This window comes from Sander vitreus, unplaced genomic scaffold, assembly GCF_031162955.1.
Source record: "Sander vitreus isolate 19-12246 unplaced genomic scaffold, sanVit1 ctg447_0, whole genome shotgun sequence".
NCBI lineage: Eukaryota > Metazoa > Chordata > Actinopteri > Perciformes > Percidae > Sander > Sander vitreus.
The window spans coordinates 1-17,803 of record NW_027595557.1 but is presented as its reverse complement, the minus strand read 5'-3'; the positions used below and the strand labels follow the sequence as shown (position 1 = coordinate 17,803).

Genomic DNA, 17,803 nt, shown 5'->3' with positions numbered 1-17,803 from the left:
ACAAGGAGAGCTTCTCAAGGGGTTGGATATTCATCATTTCATCAGTTGTGTTTTAATGTTACACTTAAACATTTAAACTCCACAAAGCCTCTGAGCCAACACTGGACACCACGGTGGAGTTCCTCTCTAACAGTCCTCCTGATGCTGCTGTGTCTCTGTGTCCTGTCCTGTCACCTGGACACCATGGTGGAGTTCCTCTCTAACAGTCCTCCTGATGCTGCTGTGTCTCTGTGTCCTGTCCTGTCACCTGGACACCATGGTGGAGTTCCTCTCTAACAGTCCTCCTGATGCTGCTGTGTCTCTGTGTCCTGTCCTGTCACCTGGACACCACGGTGGAGTTCCTCTCTAACAGTCCTCCTGATGCTGCTGTGTCTCTGTGTCCTGTCCTGTCACCTGGACACCACGGTGGAGTTCCTCTCTAACAGTCCTCCTGATGCTGCTGTGTCTCTGTGTCCTGTCCTGTCATCAACAGCACTAATAATCTCTCTGTAATGGTGGAGAGATCATCTGCAGTCTGTGCAGCTGGCTGAGTCTTTAGAAGAAGCTTTTATTCATAAGAAGCAGATTAGGGTTTTAGTCAGTGAGCTGAGAAGCTGAAAACATCCCACAACACTTTGTCTCAGCTAAAATTAAAATATGTTTCAAAACAGATCGAAAGATAGATATTATGAAACGAAAAACAACAATGCACTCCTGATTAATTAAGACAAACCTGAAAGACATAAATTATTTCTTACTTCAGCTGGTTGGAAACAAAACAAGATCTTCAGTTTTAAAGAAATATACAAACTAAATATTTACACAACAGTCCTCTGACGTTGACCTCCCTGTTGCACTAAGACATCCCCTGGCGTTTACATCTCTGCTAGCCTGGAGATAGGGCTTGCTCAACTGGAGGCTCTCCCGCCCCCCCTACACACAATCGTTGGATGAAAGAGGTGCTCGGAAATTTGAAGCTTGAGAAGCTTATATATACCTAAGACATCTACTCACTACAACATCAATGAAAGCACACTTGGATTTGTTGTTTGTTGTCGATATTTTTGATCAGGACTGTTTTCAATCAGCCACACAGAACACAAGAAGAATAAGACACTACTGCACCCCCCCAAACTGCAGAGTATCTGATCTGTAACTGACCTCTGACCTCCCACAAGATTTAACACATGTCTGCACTTTACATTATATTACATTACATTACACTAGCCTACAGATCATTCTAGAAGATCTGAGCAGCAGAAGGTAGAATATTCCTTTCAAGTTCAAGTTACACACAGCTGAGGAACCAGAATAAAGTCCCGCATGTCTCCCCCCTCCTCTTACACAGGCTGAAATAATATCATTTTACTTCCTCTTTCGTTCATAACTTCACTGTGTATGTTTTACAGAGTAACAAATGACGTTGATGCTCATCCTAAATTCCCATTTGCTCAGATGGAGAGTGATTTAGCGCCCCTTGTTTTATCCTCAGTTGACCCTGGCGCTCGAGCCGGAAGGGCGGTGTCTGTTTCTCTGGATAAACAAACATACAAGTTGTTAATAAGTCTATCAAAGGTTCAGAAGATACAGCTCACAATGAAGACCTGGCTTGTTCTGCTCCTCCTGGGCCTCATGGTACATGGCGCCGCAGCAAGTGAGTTTAGACCTTTTTTTTAAGTTGGTTGAACGTAAAATAAAAAATGCTTATTGTCTTTATTAACTGTATTTATGAGTTTAAGGTTCTTTTGATAGCTGTCGATGTTTAGTTATAGGACATATAGACAAACGATAGGCTAGACAAACGATAGGCTAGACAAACGATAGGCTAGACAAACGTTCCCTGTTGCACAAATGTTTAGCCTCCATTAACAAATGGATGGCAGACAATTTTTTGCATTCAGACAAAACTGAGGTGATGATTTTTGCCCCTGACAACATCACCCCTAAGATTAGGCAGGCCATGGGGGCTCTATCACTCTCTGACTGTAATGTTGTGCGAAATCTGGGTGTCATTTTTGATAAATCTATGTGTTTTAACAGTCATGTGAAATCATTAAAAAAAAGCACTTTGTGACCCCTCTTGTCTGTGAAAGGTGCTATATAAATAAAGTTTACTTACTTACTTAAGATTTTTTTCAAGGATAGCCATTAGCGTATTTCTGAAAACGGGAGAAATGTGTTATTTTTTCTCCATACTGTGTTAGATCTTATTTCGACCATTATTTTATAATATCAGGAGCGTTAAGACTGCAACTGTCTGATCGATTGTAATGTTAAAATGGCAGCATGACTACGCAGCACTAAGATGGGCCGTTTAGGCCATATATCAGGAATGTATGCACATACTACACTTTTACCTCACACACACACACACACAAAAAACATGCACATACACCACTTTTTCTCTCACACACACATAAAAAGTATGCACATACACCAATTTCAGCTCACACACACACACACACACACACACACACACACACACACACACACACACACACACACACACACACACACACACACACGCACATACACACATACACACACACACACACATACATCACATCACACTCACACACACACACACACACACACACACACACACACAAACACACACACACACACACACACACACACACACACACACACACACACACACAGAAAGCATGCACATACACCACCTCACACACACACACACACACACACATAAAAAGCATGCACATGCAACACTTTCACCTCACACACACACACACACACACACACACACATAAAAAGCATGCACATGCAACACTTTCACCTCACACACACACACACACACACACTCTTACTATGTACGATCTACCTAAGATCAGTAGTCTGCTACTTCTAGCAATGTTCATTTGGTGGGCATGGGGCCCTTCAGCATTCATTAATCAAGTGAGCAGATGAAAACATTGTGCGCATGTTCAATGCGCTTTCACGAACATGTTGGCCCCACAGCCAATAAAACATAATAGAACGACCTACGTCAAGACGATTTTGAAACATAATTTATGTGGTATGGGCATTGCTAGCCAGCTACTAGCTAGCACAACTGTCAGTTATGTTCGTTTGTTAGCTACTACTACTAATAGCGAGCCAAATACAGTGAAGCAATAGGAATCAAGTTGACAGTTTATTAAAACTTAAATTTAGTACATTGTAACCGTGTTACGTCTATATGTGCAGTTGTGATTTCATGTACGAGGTGCGTTTGTGTTTGGATTCATTGAGCAAGTAGTGTTAGGTTTGCGTGTAGTTTTATTGATGAGTCGGATGCTGCCCATACAGAGTTTATTGTGCCCCACCAGGCTTTCCATGCAAGAGACGTCACTGCTTAAAATACAAAGGGTTTTCACACAAAATTATCAAAGATAACTTAAAGCTATAATAGTGCGTAGTTTCTGTCTCCCCAATGAGGAATTCTAGGTAATGACAACAATACTGTTGGTGCGTCCACATGATACAAGCCTTCCGTGATCGCGCAAATCCACAGACCCTCTGACAACAACATCAACTAAATGACATTATGAAAAAAGCAGTTTTAAGGACAAAATCCTCAGAAATATTAAAGTAAAGAGTTTTTGAAGAAAAAGCTTTTTATCTATACATTCTTTTTTGCATTTATTGACTGCACAGCAGAGATTATTAGGATGTCTTGAATGTATAGTTGTTTTTGATTCTGTGTGCAGAAAAAATACATTGTTCGGTGATTTAAACAACTGTAGTATAGAAACTGACATTATTACATTCATATTTTCTTACAGTGACTCACTCTCTGAAGTATTTCTACACTGCGTTTTCTGGAGTCCCAAACTTCCCAGAGTTTGTGGCTGTTGGTTTGGTTGATGACGTTGAGATAAGTCACTATGACAGTAACACCAAGAGAGAAGAACCCAAACAGGACTGGATGAGCAGAGTCACAGAAGATGATCCTCAGTACTGGCAGACGCAGACTGAGATCTCTGAGGGTGACCAGCAGACCTTCAAAGCCAACATTGAAGTTGTAAAGCTGCGCTTCAACCAAACTGAAGGTTTGTTTATGTTTCACTTTCTACTGATAAAATGTTGTTTATATTTAATTTTTGTATTTTAGTAAACAGATGTTAACACACACACACACACACACACACACACACACACACACACACACACACACACACACACACACACACACACACACACAGGAGAGTTTCCGTAATTACCGGTCATTGACCGGAAACAAATTGGACTGAAAATTCTAATAGTCACCGATCAGAATGACCGCTGGAAATAATTCCCTCTGCACACTTTGAATTGTGTTAAAATAGGCTACAGTGATTTTCATATATTTTCTTCTATTAAAACAATGAACAATCATGTTTTATTGATTTAAAGAAAATGGATGTAGACTGTAGTGTATATGGTAAAGGAAAAAAAAAAACTACATGTCGCACTTTCACACTGATTGAATGCAGTAGACTGCTGTAGGGTTACAAACTACAAACGGCGTCAAGCAAGCGGGAAAGTCAAAGCCCAAGCCATGGCAAAACAGGGAAATATCGCAAATTACTTCATAAAACCAAGTAGCGGCCGGTCTAACGTCAGTTACAATGAAGAAGATGACTTTTACTCTGAAGAGACGGCTGATGTGGTATCCGTGGCTCCAGCAGAAAAGAAAAGAAAAAGAAAAACGCGGGCGTTCAGGCCGGACAGGAGAGAGAAGTTCCCCTGGGTGAGGTGCGATCTTGTAGAGGGAGAGGAGAGAATGTTTTGCAGTCAGTGTGGAAGGTCTGGGAGGAAAAATGGCTTTACTCGGGGGGTCGACCAATATGAGACTCTTGAGTCTCATAGAGCACAATAAATGCAGCGATCACATGGCAAACGCCTATGAAAGACCAATGTGACAAAGCCGTCGACGCATCAAAAAGGAAACTATGTTCTCAGATGAAAGTTGTTTTTCACATGGCCAAAAATGACATTCCACGTAACCAGTATACGGGGATGACAGAGCTACTGAGAGCCGTCCAGGCCCCAGATCTCGCCACATCTGAGGGACTTTACAGGCACAGTGACTCCATCTGTGAAATGGAAATGGCTCTAGAGGACGTGGTGTTGAAGCAGTTAGATGACAAGATTAGAGAGAGTGATTTCATCGGAATCATCATTGATGAGACCGTCGATATAACTGTGGATAAAAAGCTAATTGTTTATGTAAAATTGCAAAGTAAGTGGAAGAGTGGAAACGTGCTTTTTGGGGAAATTACGATTTTACACTCTGGGACGGCTCAGTGTATTTTTGCCAAAGTAGTGGAGGTGCTCAGCGGCAGGCATGTGGAGCTGTCTTGTGTTATCGGACTGGGCTCGGATGGAGCCAGCGTGCTGGAGTTGGCGCACTTGTGAATAGAGAGTATTTTTCATTCAAGCGCACTGTGTTGCCCATCGCACTGTGCTGACTGTGATGGATGCCGCAAAAGCTGTGGACCGGGTAGGAGCCTACAAGCGCACAATTTCCGCAGTGTACTCATTCTACAAGCACTCTGCTAGCAGGACCAATCGCCTCTGTCAACTCACAGCAATGCCTGAGCGAGAGATATGAGGAGTCTGAAGCAGCGATGCGCTGTTCGCTGGCTATCCTTGCATAGGGCAGTTGATAGTATGAAAGAAAACTGGCCTGCTCTGGTGATGGAGCTAAACGAAGAAGCTGTGGGAGGAAATGCTCAAGCTCAAGGCATCCTGGGACAAATCCAGTCATACAGCTTCATTGCCTTGACTCATTGGCTGATGTGCTACCGGTTGTAGTGTTTAAGTGTGTCGGGAAAAAGTTTTATTTGGCTGAGGTTCAGTCAAGGTGAACCAATAGTGTCTCTGGTTTCTGCACATCCTATTATCAGTAATTCTCCTTGTCAGCTTTTATCATCACAAAAGTGGAAAGAAGAAGCACAGAGTTTGAGAAGGTAGTCAACCTGCCAAGAGAAGTTGACTAACATTGCAGTCCTGGATTTTTGGAGTCTCTAGGAGGGGGTTTATGGTGAGGGGAGGCAGTCAAGAGAGAGAGGGGGATTTATATGACCCTCCTCTGATATCAGCAGAGAGGCAAGAAGTTTAATGAAACAGATCAACGTTCTTCGGGCTACAATGTAACGCATTACTGTTGATAACTTAGTAATCACATTACAGTTACTTATCAAATAATGATCGCGTTACTTGCGTTACTGGTTCTTTAACTATCTTCATAACGTGAGGGTAAAGATGTGATCTCAACTGATAATAGATGACTCTCTCTCTCTCTCTCTCTCTCTCTCTCTCTCTCTCTCTCAGGTGTCCACGTTCTCCAGTGGATGTACGGCTGTGAGTGGGATGATGAGACTGATGAGGTCAATGGTTATGAACAGTTTGGTTATGATGGAGAAGACTTCATATCATTTGACCTAAAGACAGAGACGTGGATCGCTCCAAAACAACAGGCTGTCATCACCAAACACAAGTGTGATCATAATGCAGATGAGATAGCTCAGAGAAAACACTACTTCACCCACATTTGTCCTGAGTGGCTGAAGAAGTATCTGAACTATGGGAGGAGCTCTCTGCTGAGAACAGGTAGAATCACATGACCTGATGGAGTTTAATGGACACAACAAGGGTGCGATGATTTTTTTTTTTTATCCCCTGTGGGAACAAAATGCATCCCCCCCCCCTCAAAGTGACCAATGCTACTTCACCAATAGACCATATATAATATACATAAAATAGAAATATTTTAAACTGAGTAAAGCACTGTAACGTGAACATATAGTGCCAACGACAAAATTCAGCGGCAGTTGTTTAGCCGCCAATAGGTGACTGTGAGCCGGGTACAGGCACCGCCAGATGACTTTCAGGGGCCATAGTAGTGGAGTTTAGCCAGAAAAAGTGAGCATCATGCGACGATGACAGTTAACTTAAGGCACCAAAACGACAAGTTAAGTTTAGGAAAAAGATCGTGGTTTGGATTAAAACACTCACAAGGAACGAACGAGCATTTCCCAGGTGAAAGTATTTTGTTTTTGCCGTGAAGTGAACTTTGCTCTCTGGCTTGAAAGCGTTGTGTTTTATGTTGACATCACGTTGCACTATTTCATTTAGAGATTATTTTCCATTGAATATTGAAGTTGATAAATAAATGTTTTGGCATGGCTGGCCGAGTCGCACTATATTCATGGTATTGAAAGGGGGATTTCATTCTTGCATTTTTTTTGTTTTGTTGTGCATGATCAAAACACATCACACACACACACACACACACACACCACACCCATCTGCTATTTTCATGAATCGCACCCTGGACACAACAATGTTAATATTTCTTTGTTTCTAACCAACAGTAACATTACAATAAAACTATGAACCATTTCTTTATTTCTCACACTTACTGTCCTTTTTTTTTATCTATGTCACCGTCATTTTTTTCTCAGTTACACTTCAATGAGGTTTATTTGCATTCCATATATATTTAGAGTGTCAAAGTGTCACTAAAGCATTTAAAGGTGCAATATGTAATACTGACAGCTAATGTTTAAAATAGTTACTGCAGTACAAATTCAAAATACTTGTGAGAGTCGTCTCCCCCGCCCCCTCCTATCCAAACTTGAAGTTCACGGAGGTTGCCAGGCTGAGCATCCATAACAATGTTGCTAGACCCTTGTCTCACATAGCCAGACATTACTTCACAGCACAGCGGAGTAGCTAACGTTAGATAAGATTTAGTCATAAAAGCCCATGCTCACGCGAAGCTCTGTACCCAACTGACAAACACACTTTTTCGGCTTAGAATTACGGTAGGAACCGCTAAAAACACAACAACCTCGGCGTCCTCTCCACCTGACTGAACACAACTTATTGGCTTAGAATTACGGCAACAATCGCTAAACACACTGCAAACTCACGGTCCTCTCTTCCCCATTTACAGCCCCTCTCTCTTGGCTTAAAATAACTCACCGTTGTCAGCTACGGCCACTGAACAGGGTACACGTAAACAGCCATGGCCCACTTGCCTGTTCCTCCGGTAACGTTAGCAGTTAGCAGGAATAGCAGGGTTAGCATGGCGGCGTTAGCCAGGACCAGTTGGAATCACTTTACTGGCTTTGTCTCAATTGTTTTTGCAAGTAACCAACTCGGGTGCTCTAGCTATATAATTCAATGTGAGTAGCTACACAAATGTTGAAATGACATTAAATGCCCGTCCCTAGTAGCCATGATAAATTAGCCTGAAGCTAATGCTTACCTGTTCAGGAGCCAATTAGACAACTCAGCGTCCTTTTGGGCTCTAAGCTGTCTCCATCTTTCAAATAAATCTCCCATATTTACCCGGGGTTTGTTACGTCTCTGGTCACGCAACTGTTAGAAACATGCTGTTTTTTTTTACATCAGGTAGAATCTATCTCCTAAAGTGAATCTATGTACTATTGTTACAGCTGTAGCACGCTGGGTTTAAGTTTTTACAGGTAACGTTATATCTGGAACCCGGCCTGGCTGTCAAACTGGGCAGTTGATAACAACACACAGGCCAAAACACAAACAGAAATTCCGTCACGGAACAAAAATTTCAAAAGGAGAAAATACTGGCATTAGCATTGTTGTCAGAAAAGATAGTATTTCAGCTTAGCATGTTTCTTTAATATCTGATGATGCATTGGGGTCATTTTTGGATTTATTACAGTAAATTTATTACATATTGGACCTTTAAAATGCATTTAATCAACAGAAAAGATTAATCTCCAGTAAATAGTAATAAAGTCTTTGTCTTCACTGTGCAGATCTTCCCTCAGTGTCTCTCCTCCAGAAGTCTCCCTCCTCTCCAGTCAGCTGCCACGCTACAGGTTTCTACCCTGACAGAGCCATGATGTTCTGGAGGAAAGATGGAGAGGAGCATCATGAGGACGTGGACGTCGGAGAGACCCTCCCCAACCACGATGGATCCTTCCAGATGAGTGTTGACCTGGACCTTTCATCAGTCCCAGCTGAAGACTGGAGGAGGTACGACTGTGTGTTTCAGCTCTCTGGTGTGGAGCACGACATCATCACCAAACTGGACAAAGCAAAGATCAGGACCAACAGAGGTAAGACTGGAATCAGACGGAGATAGCAAACACTAGGGCTGGGACGAAATGCTTTTGTCACGATTCTTTTAGGATACATGGGTGGCGATTCGATTTATATTGCAATTCTAGAAGTATTGCAATTCGATAGTATTGAGTATTGCGATTTTCTTTTTACTTCTTCAACAAAAAAATTAAATAATACACTTCTAGAGACAATACAATATATTATCTGACATTTGTCTGTTTTCTAAAAATAATGCACACGTCATGAATGTCAGTCAGTCAGACATTTATTTAATTTGTAAAGAAGTACATAACATGTATTTTATGCATTTTCTGCTTTCAGTCTGTTTTGCTGGAAATGGATATGATATAGTGGCCGTCTGTGATACCATATAAACAGATAATATTAAGATAAATCAATGGTAAAATAAATGAATTGATTCTGCAGAAAATAATTGATTTTAAAAATCGTCGCAAAACCAATCATGATACATACGTGAATTGATTTCCCCCCCACCCCTAAAAAACACAAATGTAATTTGTTCTGTAGTTCATTATTTTCTGTGCTGAATACAACTTTATTTACTTTTGTGTTTTTATGGTTTAAGCTGATGGACAGCACTAAAATGTACATTCATTTTCTTAATTTAAAGTAATTTTTCAGTTTTTTACCACGCAATGGGCCTCACGCATAGGGTTGGGTACCTAACTCTGTACTTTGTTGGGTACTGTCTGAATTACATCGTTACTACCGAGGACCGATTCACCTTAAATCAAACTGTGCCAAATTTCGGTACCTGAGAGTGCCTAAGCGCAAGCTTATCTGTCCTCTGCATGTTGACAGACAGTGGGGCTTAGCTGCGGTGCAGAGTGCAGACGGAGCATACATTGTCTCTGTTTGTTAAAGTCACAGTGAGTCACAGAAATGCAGATAAAGCGGTTGCAAGTATTAACGTCTGCTGCTCTCGTCCACCACGCTGTTTTACACAGCTACAGCATGCTATACTCTGCAGATAGCGATGCTAGAACCTTTCTTGTTCGTTTGGCAGAGCTCAAATTAATGTTTTTACGTTGATTTTTAGCAATATAGAGGAAAACGATACAAGACAAATTTACAGCCGTCTGGTTGGTCCTGGTGAAGATTTTATGTAACCTAACACTTCCTTCAGTAGTGGTAACTCGTTGAAGCTTTTGACAAGTGTTCATTCTTACTTTTAAAATACTTTCACACCATAGACTGTTAATATTAACGGACAAAGCATCCGGTTCGGCGAAATGCTGCAAATGTGGAAGTGCCTTAAAGTCTATGAGAAAGTGACCCACTTCTCACTTGATTTATTACCTCAGTAAACATTTTCATAATGAGTTTATGGTCTCAATCGCTAGTTTTAAGTCTTCTGCAACACAGAATGACGTTCATTTTTTGAATTATGGTCTCGTTGATTTTAAAATCAGCAATAAAGCAGGGGGTGTTTTTGGGCGTGGCTATGATGTGATTGCCAGTAAAAATGTGTAATGTAACGTAGAGTATAAGGGCTCCTCCCTCACTCCTCCCTCTCCTTTAAAATCGTCACATCCGCAACCAGGATGGCTGCGTCCGTAACGGCAAACCCGACGACGGATAGCAGATCTCCACAAACCAAAGGGTGACGTCACACATGCTCTGTCCATTAATATACAGTCTATGTTTCACACCCAACAAATAAAAAGAAACTTCTTGGTTAACCTTAGTTACACCTAGAGATACGGTTTCCTATAAACCTCGTGTCCTAAACCAGAGACTTGATGTTTCTTTCTTCAGCCACTCGACAGGAAACCTGGGAGGATTCTGAGCTGTTCAAATCACAGCCGGCCTCTGACGTCGACGCCTCGGGCAAGAAACGTTACGTGGGTAAGTTGAACTAAAAGGGTTAGAGCAGTATGTTCCAAATGTAATATATTTCATGATTGTTGAACTGCCAATATTAATGTGGCTTTGGTCAGCAATCGTACTACTTTAGTTTGAATTTAATTTCAATTTTAGCTAAATATTATTTCTATTGTTTATCCATAACTTTTTGCGAATCATTTGAACTGTTTAAGTATAACTTTTAGCTAACTATTTTAGCTGCTGTTAGGTGATGCTACGCCGGTACTGCAAATGTGTTTGATGGCTCCAAACAATTAATATTAATATTAATCTCATTAAAAAAAATGCTCTAATGCTTTAATTGCTGTTATACAAAACATCAGCGATTATGTAAAAAAGAAAATTGCGGTTAGACAATTATTTAATAATTGTCACAGGCCTAGCACCATGTAGCCTATATAATTTTAAATGAAATCATAATTTATATGTATCTTTCTGATCCCTCCCCTCTTCGTCTCCAAGCGCCTCACGTCATCTACCAAACGGGGAAGAAACCCGACGAGCCCTGCTCCATCACCTCTTCTCTCAGCTACTTCCCCGAAGAAGAACCCGGCGAGGTAAACGTGACGGCTCCGCCCAAGTCTCCGCCCTCCAACCTCACCGTGGTGATGGTGGAGGGATGCCCGTCCTTCGTCATCCTGGACTGGGAGAAGACGGACAACGACACTACCGGTACCGAGACGATTTAAGATCAAAGATGTTTAAAAGTTCAAAGGTAACCTTTCAAGGGTTTTCTCTTAACCTGGACTCTGTTTTCTGTGTTTTTGTGTCTAAGTGACTGATGTTAAAAACTATCTTTGAAAGTCGTCCAGTATGAAGCCAGACGAAAACAAGCTGCAATGTAACGTTAAACCTCAGTTTGCGTCCACTAAAAGTGCTGTTTTTGCCAGTGACAGGCTCAGATTATTATTCTAAGTGTCTGACAACATTATGGAAAGAATCCACTTGTTTTACGCTTTTTTTCTAAGTTTTGGGCTCTTTTTTAGACATTTTTTACACTTTTACAATGTTTTTGGCCCTTTTTTCTATGCTTTGTGGTGCTTTTTTCATGATTGTTGGCACTTTTCTGTGTATTTGTTGCTTTTTAGGCTGTTTTTGTCACTTTTTCGAAGTTTTGACACTTTTTACCTTAAAGTGGCCCTATTATGCTTTTTGGTGTTTTTATCGTATTCTGTTGTATTATATACTTTTTTTGTGCATGTAATAGATGTATAAAGTACAAAAAAACACAATTCACTCCAAATAGAGCTTTCTATCCTACAGAAAGCACTTTTTCTCAACTGTCTGAAACGGCTTGCCTACATTTCTGGGGCACATTTCTCAATCAATGACGTAGACAGTTGAGAATGCCCACCCAGCGGCACGCCCTCCCTCAGAGGGAGAGAATGGGGGGGGGGGGCTCTCTGGCAGTGAGAAAACATGTCGCAGTGGAGGCGTTGTGTGCTGAGGTACGGAATGGACAGTTTGCTATCACATATACTAAAATTGGAACGATGAAGAAATGCATAACGGCATTGTTTGGATTTCCAAAAGAAGAAGACTAATTGGCTAAAATGCATTTATGGCCAATTATGGATCAATATAACCCCAACATTTTTTGTGTTTTCTGCATTTTACCAAGGATAGCTTTGTGAACTGGGCACAGGTCAAGAACGGGTTTTGCGAGTGTTTGTTACTGAAAGACGGGTCACTTCCCACTTTTTTTGGCCAACCTGAAGCTTCCTCCAGATCACAACCTGCAGGTATGCTTTATTTGTTGTGTTTTTGTTGTGTTTAAAACAAAGAACGTAGTAATATAAGACCGCTACAAAATATGAACTTACCACTCTGAAACTTCCTTCTCCGTTCTTGGTTGTGGCCGTTAGTTCTAACTGGTAAGGAAATAGATGAGGCCATTCAGGGACCGTCTGACCTCCCGTTATGGTAAGGGACATGACATTTCTGGGACATACTCTAAGTGCTTCACCAATAACAACTGAGTGGGCCAGATGACCAATCAGAGCAGACTGGGCTTTCCGGGAAGGGGGGGCAAGAGCTCAGACAGAGTGTTTGAGACTGAGAAGCTGCAGCAATAGGCGATTTGAAAAAGATGTGTTTTTTTTTAACATCAAAGCATGTAAACCTATTCTAATAGATCCCAAAAGTACTTTTATTATCGTAAAATACACTTCATTCAAAGTGGACAGAAACAAAATAAAACTATCAACAGCCTTAGTCTTTGTTCGTCTTTCCACTGTTCCAACAATCACCACTCTGGTTTGTTTGAAATAAACCCTTAATTCACCCATTTACATGTGAAAATATACTGACTCTATACAGGCTAAAAGTACTGTTTATTTACATGGAGTCTGGTGGGTTTGGCGATGGTGATTTCAGGGTTTCATGTTAAAAAAAAGGATCTTACTCTTCACCAAAATGGTCTATCTCTGTACGGATCCTTTCCATATTGTTGTCAGTCACTGAGCCTGTCAGTGGCTGAAACAGGACTATTAGTGGACGCAAATTGACGGTTCTTGCTCAATACTGGACAAAGAAAATAGTCCAGGTTGAAAAAAACAAACCCAGCAGTTACCTTTAACTAGCGAGCTCTTTAGGTGTAAGATTAGCATCTGATGGTTGTGATTGACCTCTCAGAGTATGAAGTCATCTCCACCTCTGTGGAGAACCTCAAACCTGAGACCAGGTATGCTTGATTTAGAGTTTACAACAACAAAAAACAGATTTAAAAAAAAATTATATAACATGAACAATAAATAATTAAAAATACATTACAATTATTACGAATAAAAAATTAAAAAGTATTGATAAACCCAAATTATAAAATATAAAATAAATAAATTACAATTATTACAAATATATCTTTTTTTTAATGAATTAAAATGATTAGACCCAAATTAAAAAATAAATTGTAAACATAAAAAATAGGATTATTCTGAGTCAGTTGATGAGTTTCACACAGAGAAAAATCTCAATAAAAAAAAAACATTGAAAAAAGGGACAAAAAACTCAAATTATGCTACAAAAATGTTAGAAAAGCTACAAAAAGCTCAAAAAAGTGACACCAAGACCAGACTGAAACCAGAGCCAAACTAGTGAAATCCAAACTACCGGTATATCTGTTCAGGAGCCCAGATTACCTGTTTTTCCTGCCGAGTCAATTCTTTTAAATCAATGAAATGATTAAACCGAAATAAACTAATATAAAATAAAACAAAATGATTAAAAATAAATTCCAAGTATTACAAATAAATCAAAATAATAAAAAAGTTAATTTAAATGATTAAACCAAAATTAAAATTCTTTATTAAAAATGTAAAAAATGATACAAAAAATAAAATTACATTCAAATGAAGAAAAGAGTTTTTTAGATGATTTAAAGGACATAAAAAAAACAGGAGCTCTAAGCCGAGGAGCTGGAGAGGATTATCCTGCTGATATTTCATCTCTTTCTGTAAAGTCATTTTCAGTAAATTCAGGTATTTCTCTTTTCTCTGTTTTCTGACAGTTATGAGTTTAAAGTGAAGCCGAAGAACGTGCTGGGTGCAGGTCCTCCCAGCGAGCCGGTCACCTTCGACACAGAGTCTGGTACAGTAACAATTTTACATTTCTACATGTTTAAACCTAAAGTTAACTCACAAACCGAGCAGCTACAGGATGGCTTTAACACACAGTAAAACAATAAACTGTAAACAAAGATGTAAAAACACTTTCCTCTTTGTTTCCTTCATCAGCTGATCCTCGAGTGAGCGACAACGTTTCAGGTACGATCAATGGGGGAGGTTTGGTTTCAACATTGGGGGGGGGGAGCTATACACACTTCATTTCCTGCATTCTAGTTCCTGCAAGCTTTTTTATTCAACAATGCACGGTGCAAATGTCTTTATTCATGTAAAGGAAATTATTATTCTCCTGTATTGTTCAAAACTTTTTGCATATTCAAAACATCACACGTGCTTCCAGATGTTATCTTTTTAGGAATCATGTACATCTCAACAACAACTCAAATTAGAGAATGAGACCTCAAAGCTCCAAAGTTTTAAATCTACATGAGTCTTTCTTTATTTCACGCTCCTGTTGGGATCTTTAACTCCCTTCTTTCCCCCCAACTTTTGGGGAGTGGGTTGTCTTTCATAGTTTTTGAGGACGGGGGCATATCCTCTGCTTCCCCTCCGAAATCTACGCATATGGATACGATTAAAAAAACTTAAAGATTTACGGAGCGGTGAATTCAAACCTTCCTCTGATGAATGTGTGTCTGACGTGTGCAGGAAGAGACGCCATCTGGACTCAGTTCCCCTTCCAGACGGACTCTTACTCCGACTGTCACGGGAAGCAGTACGTCAAGAGAACCTGGTACAGGAAGTTCGTCGGCGTCCAGCTCTGCAACTCGCTGCGCTACAAGATCTACCTGAGCGACTCGCTCAATGGTGAGTGCCGTTAATTCTCTCTTCATATTTTATAAATGTACTATGTTTTCATCAATTTAAATAAAAATTAAAAAAAAAAGTTTTTGGCGCTTTTCCGATGTTTTGATGCTTTTTTCAACGTTTTAGGCTCTTTTTTTAAGCTTTATGGCACTTTATAAAACAAAAAAATTGTGACTCTCTAAGCCGTTTCTTCCAAGGTTTTGGCGTTTTGTTTTTTAACATTTTGGGTAAAGGAAGTTCGGCGTCCAGCTGTGTAACTCTCTCCGCTACAAGATCGACCTGAGAACTCGCTTAACGGCGAGTGGCATTAAAGGTCTCTTCGGACGGGGAGCGACTGTCGTGCCTCGTAATTCATTTTCAATGAGAGACGATGGTACAGGTGGGGTGGGGGGGGGGGGGCAATCTGACAGGCGACGCGGCAAGCGGGCGCAATCCTGTGAAGCTGTCGCGGCTGTCTGTCACAGGCCCACCCATTTCAAAAGTTATCAGAACATAGACAGTGGGGGGGTTTGCGTGTCAGATGACCCAAGACCTGATTTATCGGCTAACGTCACGTATAGTTTGAACTTAAATTAGAATTACAGCTATGCTAATTTAGCTAACTTTAGCTATCAGTAATAACGCATATCTGAAGCTGAACTGAGCCTGCATCCTTCTGATCTCTTCCTGGTTGTTTGACCCTGCAGGTAAATTCTACAACATCGGGGATCAGACCGGCTTCGGCGAGGATCACTGTCAGTTCGTCGATTCCTTCCTGGATGGAAGAACAGGACACCAGCTCCAAGCTGACCAGCTCCCCTCCAGACCCGGTAAAACCTTTATTTCTTTAGGCCTGATACTGTCCAAAAAAACTAAATTATAAAATAAATAAATTAAAAATAATTGAAAGTAAATTAAAATCATTGAAAAGTAATCAGTATCTGATTCAGTAGGTAGTAGTAGATCACTTTATTGTCCCTGTGGGGCAGTTGGGTTTGCGGCACAGCCATGACAGGACATCAGACGTATGAGACAAACAAATAGTCCCTACGTTAGACACCGACAGACATAACATGAAGAACATACTGTACATCACACACTACAATACACCCTTGGGTATGACCAGGCCAGCTGGACATCTAGCTTATTTTGACTGATTTAAGGCTTTTATGGCTTGTGGTACAAAAGAGAATTTGGATCTGTTCTTGGTCAGAAGGGGTGGGCAGAAACGACGTCACATACAATGTTATTGGCCTTTCTCACCAGTCTACCTTTGTAAATGTGTTCAATGCTCGGTAGTGTTATCCCAAGTAACTTACTGGCATTTGTAACTGTTTTTCTGATTGTCTTTTTCTGTGACTCAGTGGCATTTCCGAACCAGCAGGTAATACAGCAAGTTAAAACAACAGAAAGGAGATAATTGCCACAGTAAGGTGCACGTACGTGGAATTTGTCTTGGTGATTGGTGCATACATACACAAACATATTAAACATTAATAAGGATAAACAATAAATACAGAAACAAATATATACAAAATAGTTGTTTAGTGTTGGAGCCAAATATGTAGTTTGGAGTGTTCAGACTGTGGGTGTTGTTTCTTGTATGAACATTGGGTGTCACTGTGGTATTACCTGGGGCGAGGTTATAAAGGTAGGCTCCAAATTGTTGTCGGCAGGTATTTGTTCCGGAAGGGCAAATGGTTTTTGACCGCTGTCGCTGTGACACTAAACGCTGTGATGCTGGAGCGCATTGGCGCCAAACCTTTGGCAAAATGCTGTCTTATTGGTTATGGATTTAACACTGAAAACTGAAAGAATGGACATGTTCTTGCTGCACCATAAACCAAATAAACGTAGTTATTCTGCAACGTGACATCGTCTGATGATTCTCGAACGCTACACAGCATGTTAACATTAGGCAGCGCATCAACCAGGTCACTCTGGGTTAAAGTACCTCAGTAGCTAACAGTATCAGACTGAGCTCCTTTAACATTTAGTATAAGAAAAATGAGGCTGAATGGTTTGAGTGCAGAATGCAAAAAAGATATAGTATGTGCAATGGGCAGATGTAGAGTCCAAGATGGAGGTTAATGCAAGTGAGTGACTAGGGATGGGGAGGGGTTAAGTCAGTGTCAGTGGGGGTCCGCTGCCTTGTTGATGAGGCTGACTGCAAAGGGGAAGAACCAGTTTTCATTGCATGAGGTTTTGGTCCTGATGGACCAGAGGGGAGGGTTTAAAACAGTTTGTGTCTGGGGAGAGAGGGATCGGCTACAATCTTACCTGTCCGCCTCAGCGTCCTGGAGGCGGACAGGTCCTGGAGAAACAGCAGATTGCAGCCAATCACCTTCTCAGCAGAGCGGCTAATACGCTGCAGTCTGCTCTTGTCCTTAGCAGAGGCAGCAGCGTACCAGGTGAGGATGGACGCTTTT

The 17,803-nt window shown here is 40.8% G+C and overlaps 1 protein-coding gene across 1 annotated transcript; it reads left to right on the top strand.

The window, feature by feature from the left end:
- The first annotated feature begins 1,525 nt into the window (after positions 1–1,525).
- On the top strand, positions 1,526–14,505 carry LOC144514089 (major histocompatibility complex class I-related protein 1-like). Its single transcript, XM_078245283.1, has 7 exons — positions 1,526–1,633; positions 3,765–4,031; positions 6,298–6,576; positions 8,772–9,074; positions 10,861–10,950; positions 11,431–11,640; positions 14,474–14,505. The coding sequence occupies exons 1-7, from the start codon at positions 1,576–1,578 to the stop codon at positions 14,488–14,490; spliced, it is 1,224 nt and encodes a 407-aa protein (XP_078101409.1). The 5' UTR covers positions 1,526–1,575; the 3' UTR covers positions 14,491–14,505.
- The last annotated feature ends 3,298 nt before the right edge of the window (positions 14,506–17,803 follow it).

Excerpts from the sequence above, each read along its gene's own strand:
- LOC144514089 (XM_078245283.1), top strand. The coding sequence starts at position 1,576 with ATGAAGACCTGGCTTGTTCTGCTCCTCCTGGGCCTCATGGTACATGGC. Across the intron at positions 1,634-3,764 it reads GGTACATGGCGCCGCAGCAA|TGACTCACTCTCTGAAGTAT; the intron begins GTGAGTTTAGAC and ends ATTTTCTTACAG. Across the intron at positions 9,075-10,860 it reads AAAGATCAGGACCAACAGAG|CCACTCGACAGGAAACCTGG; the intron begins GTAAGACTGGAA and ends TTCTTTCTTCAG.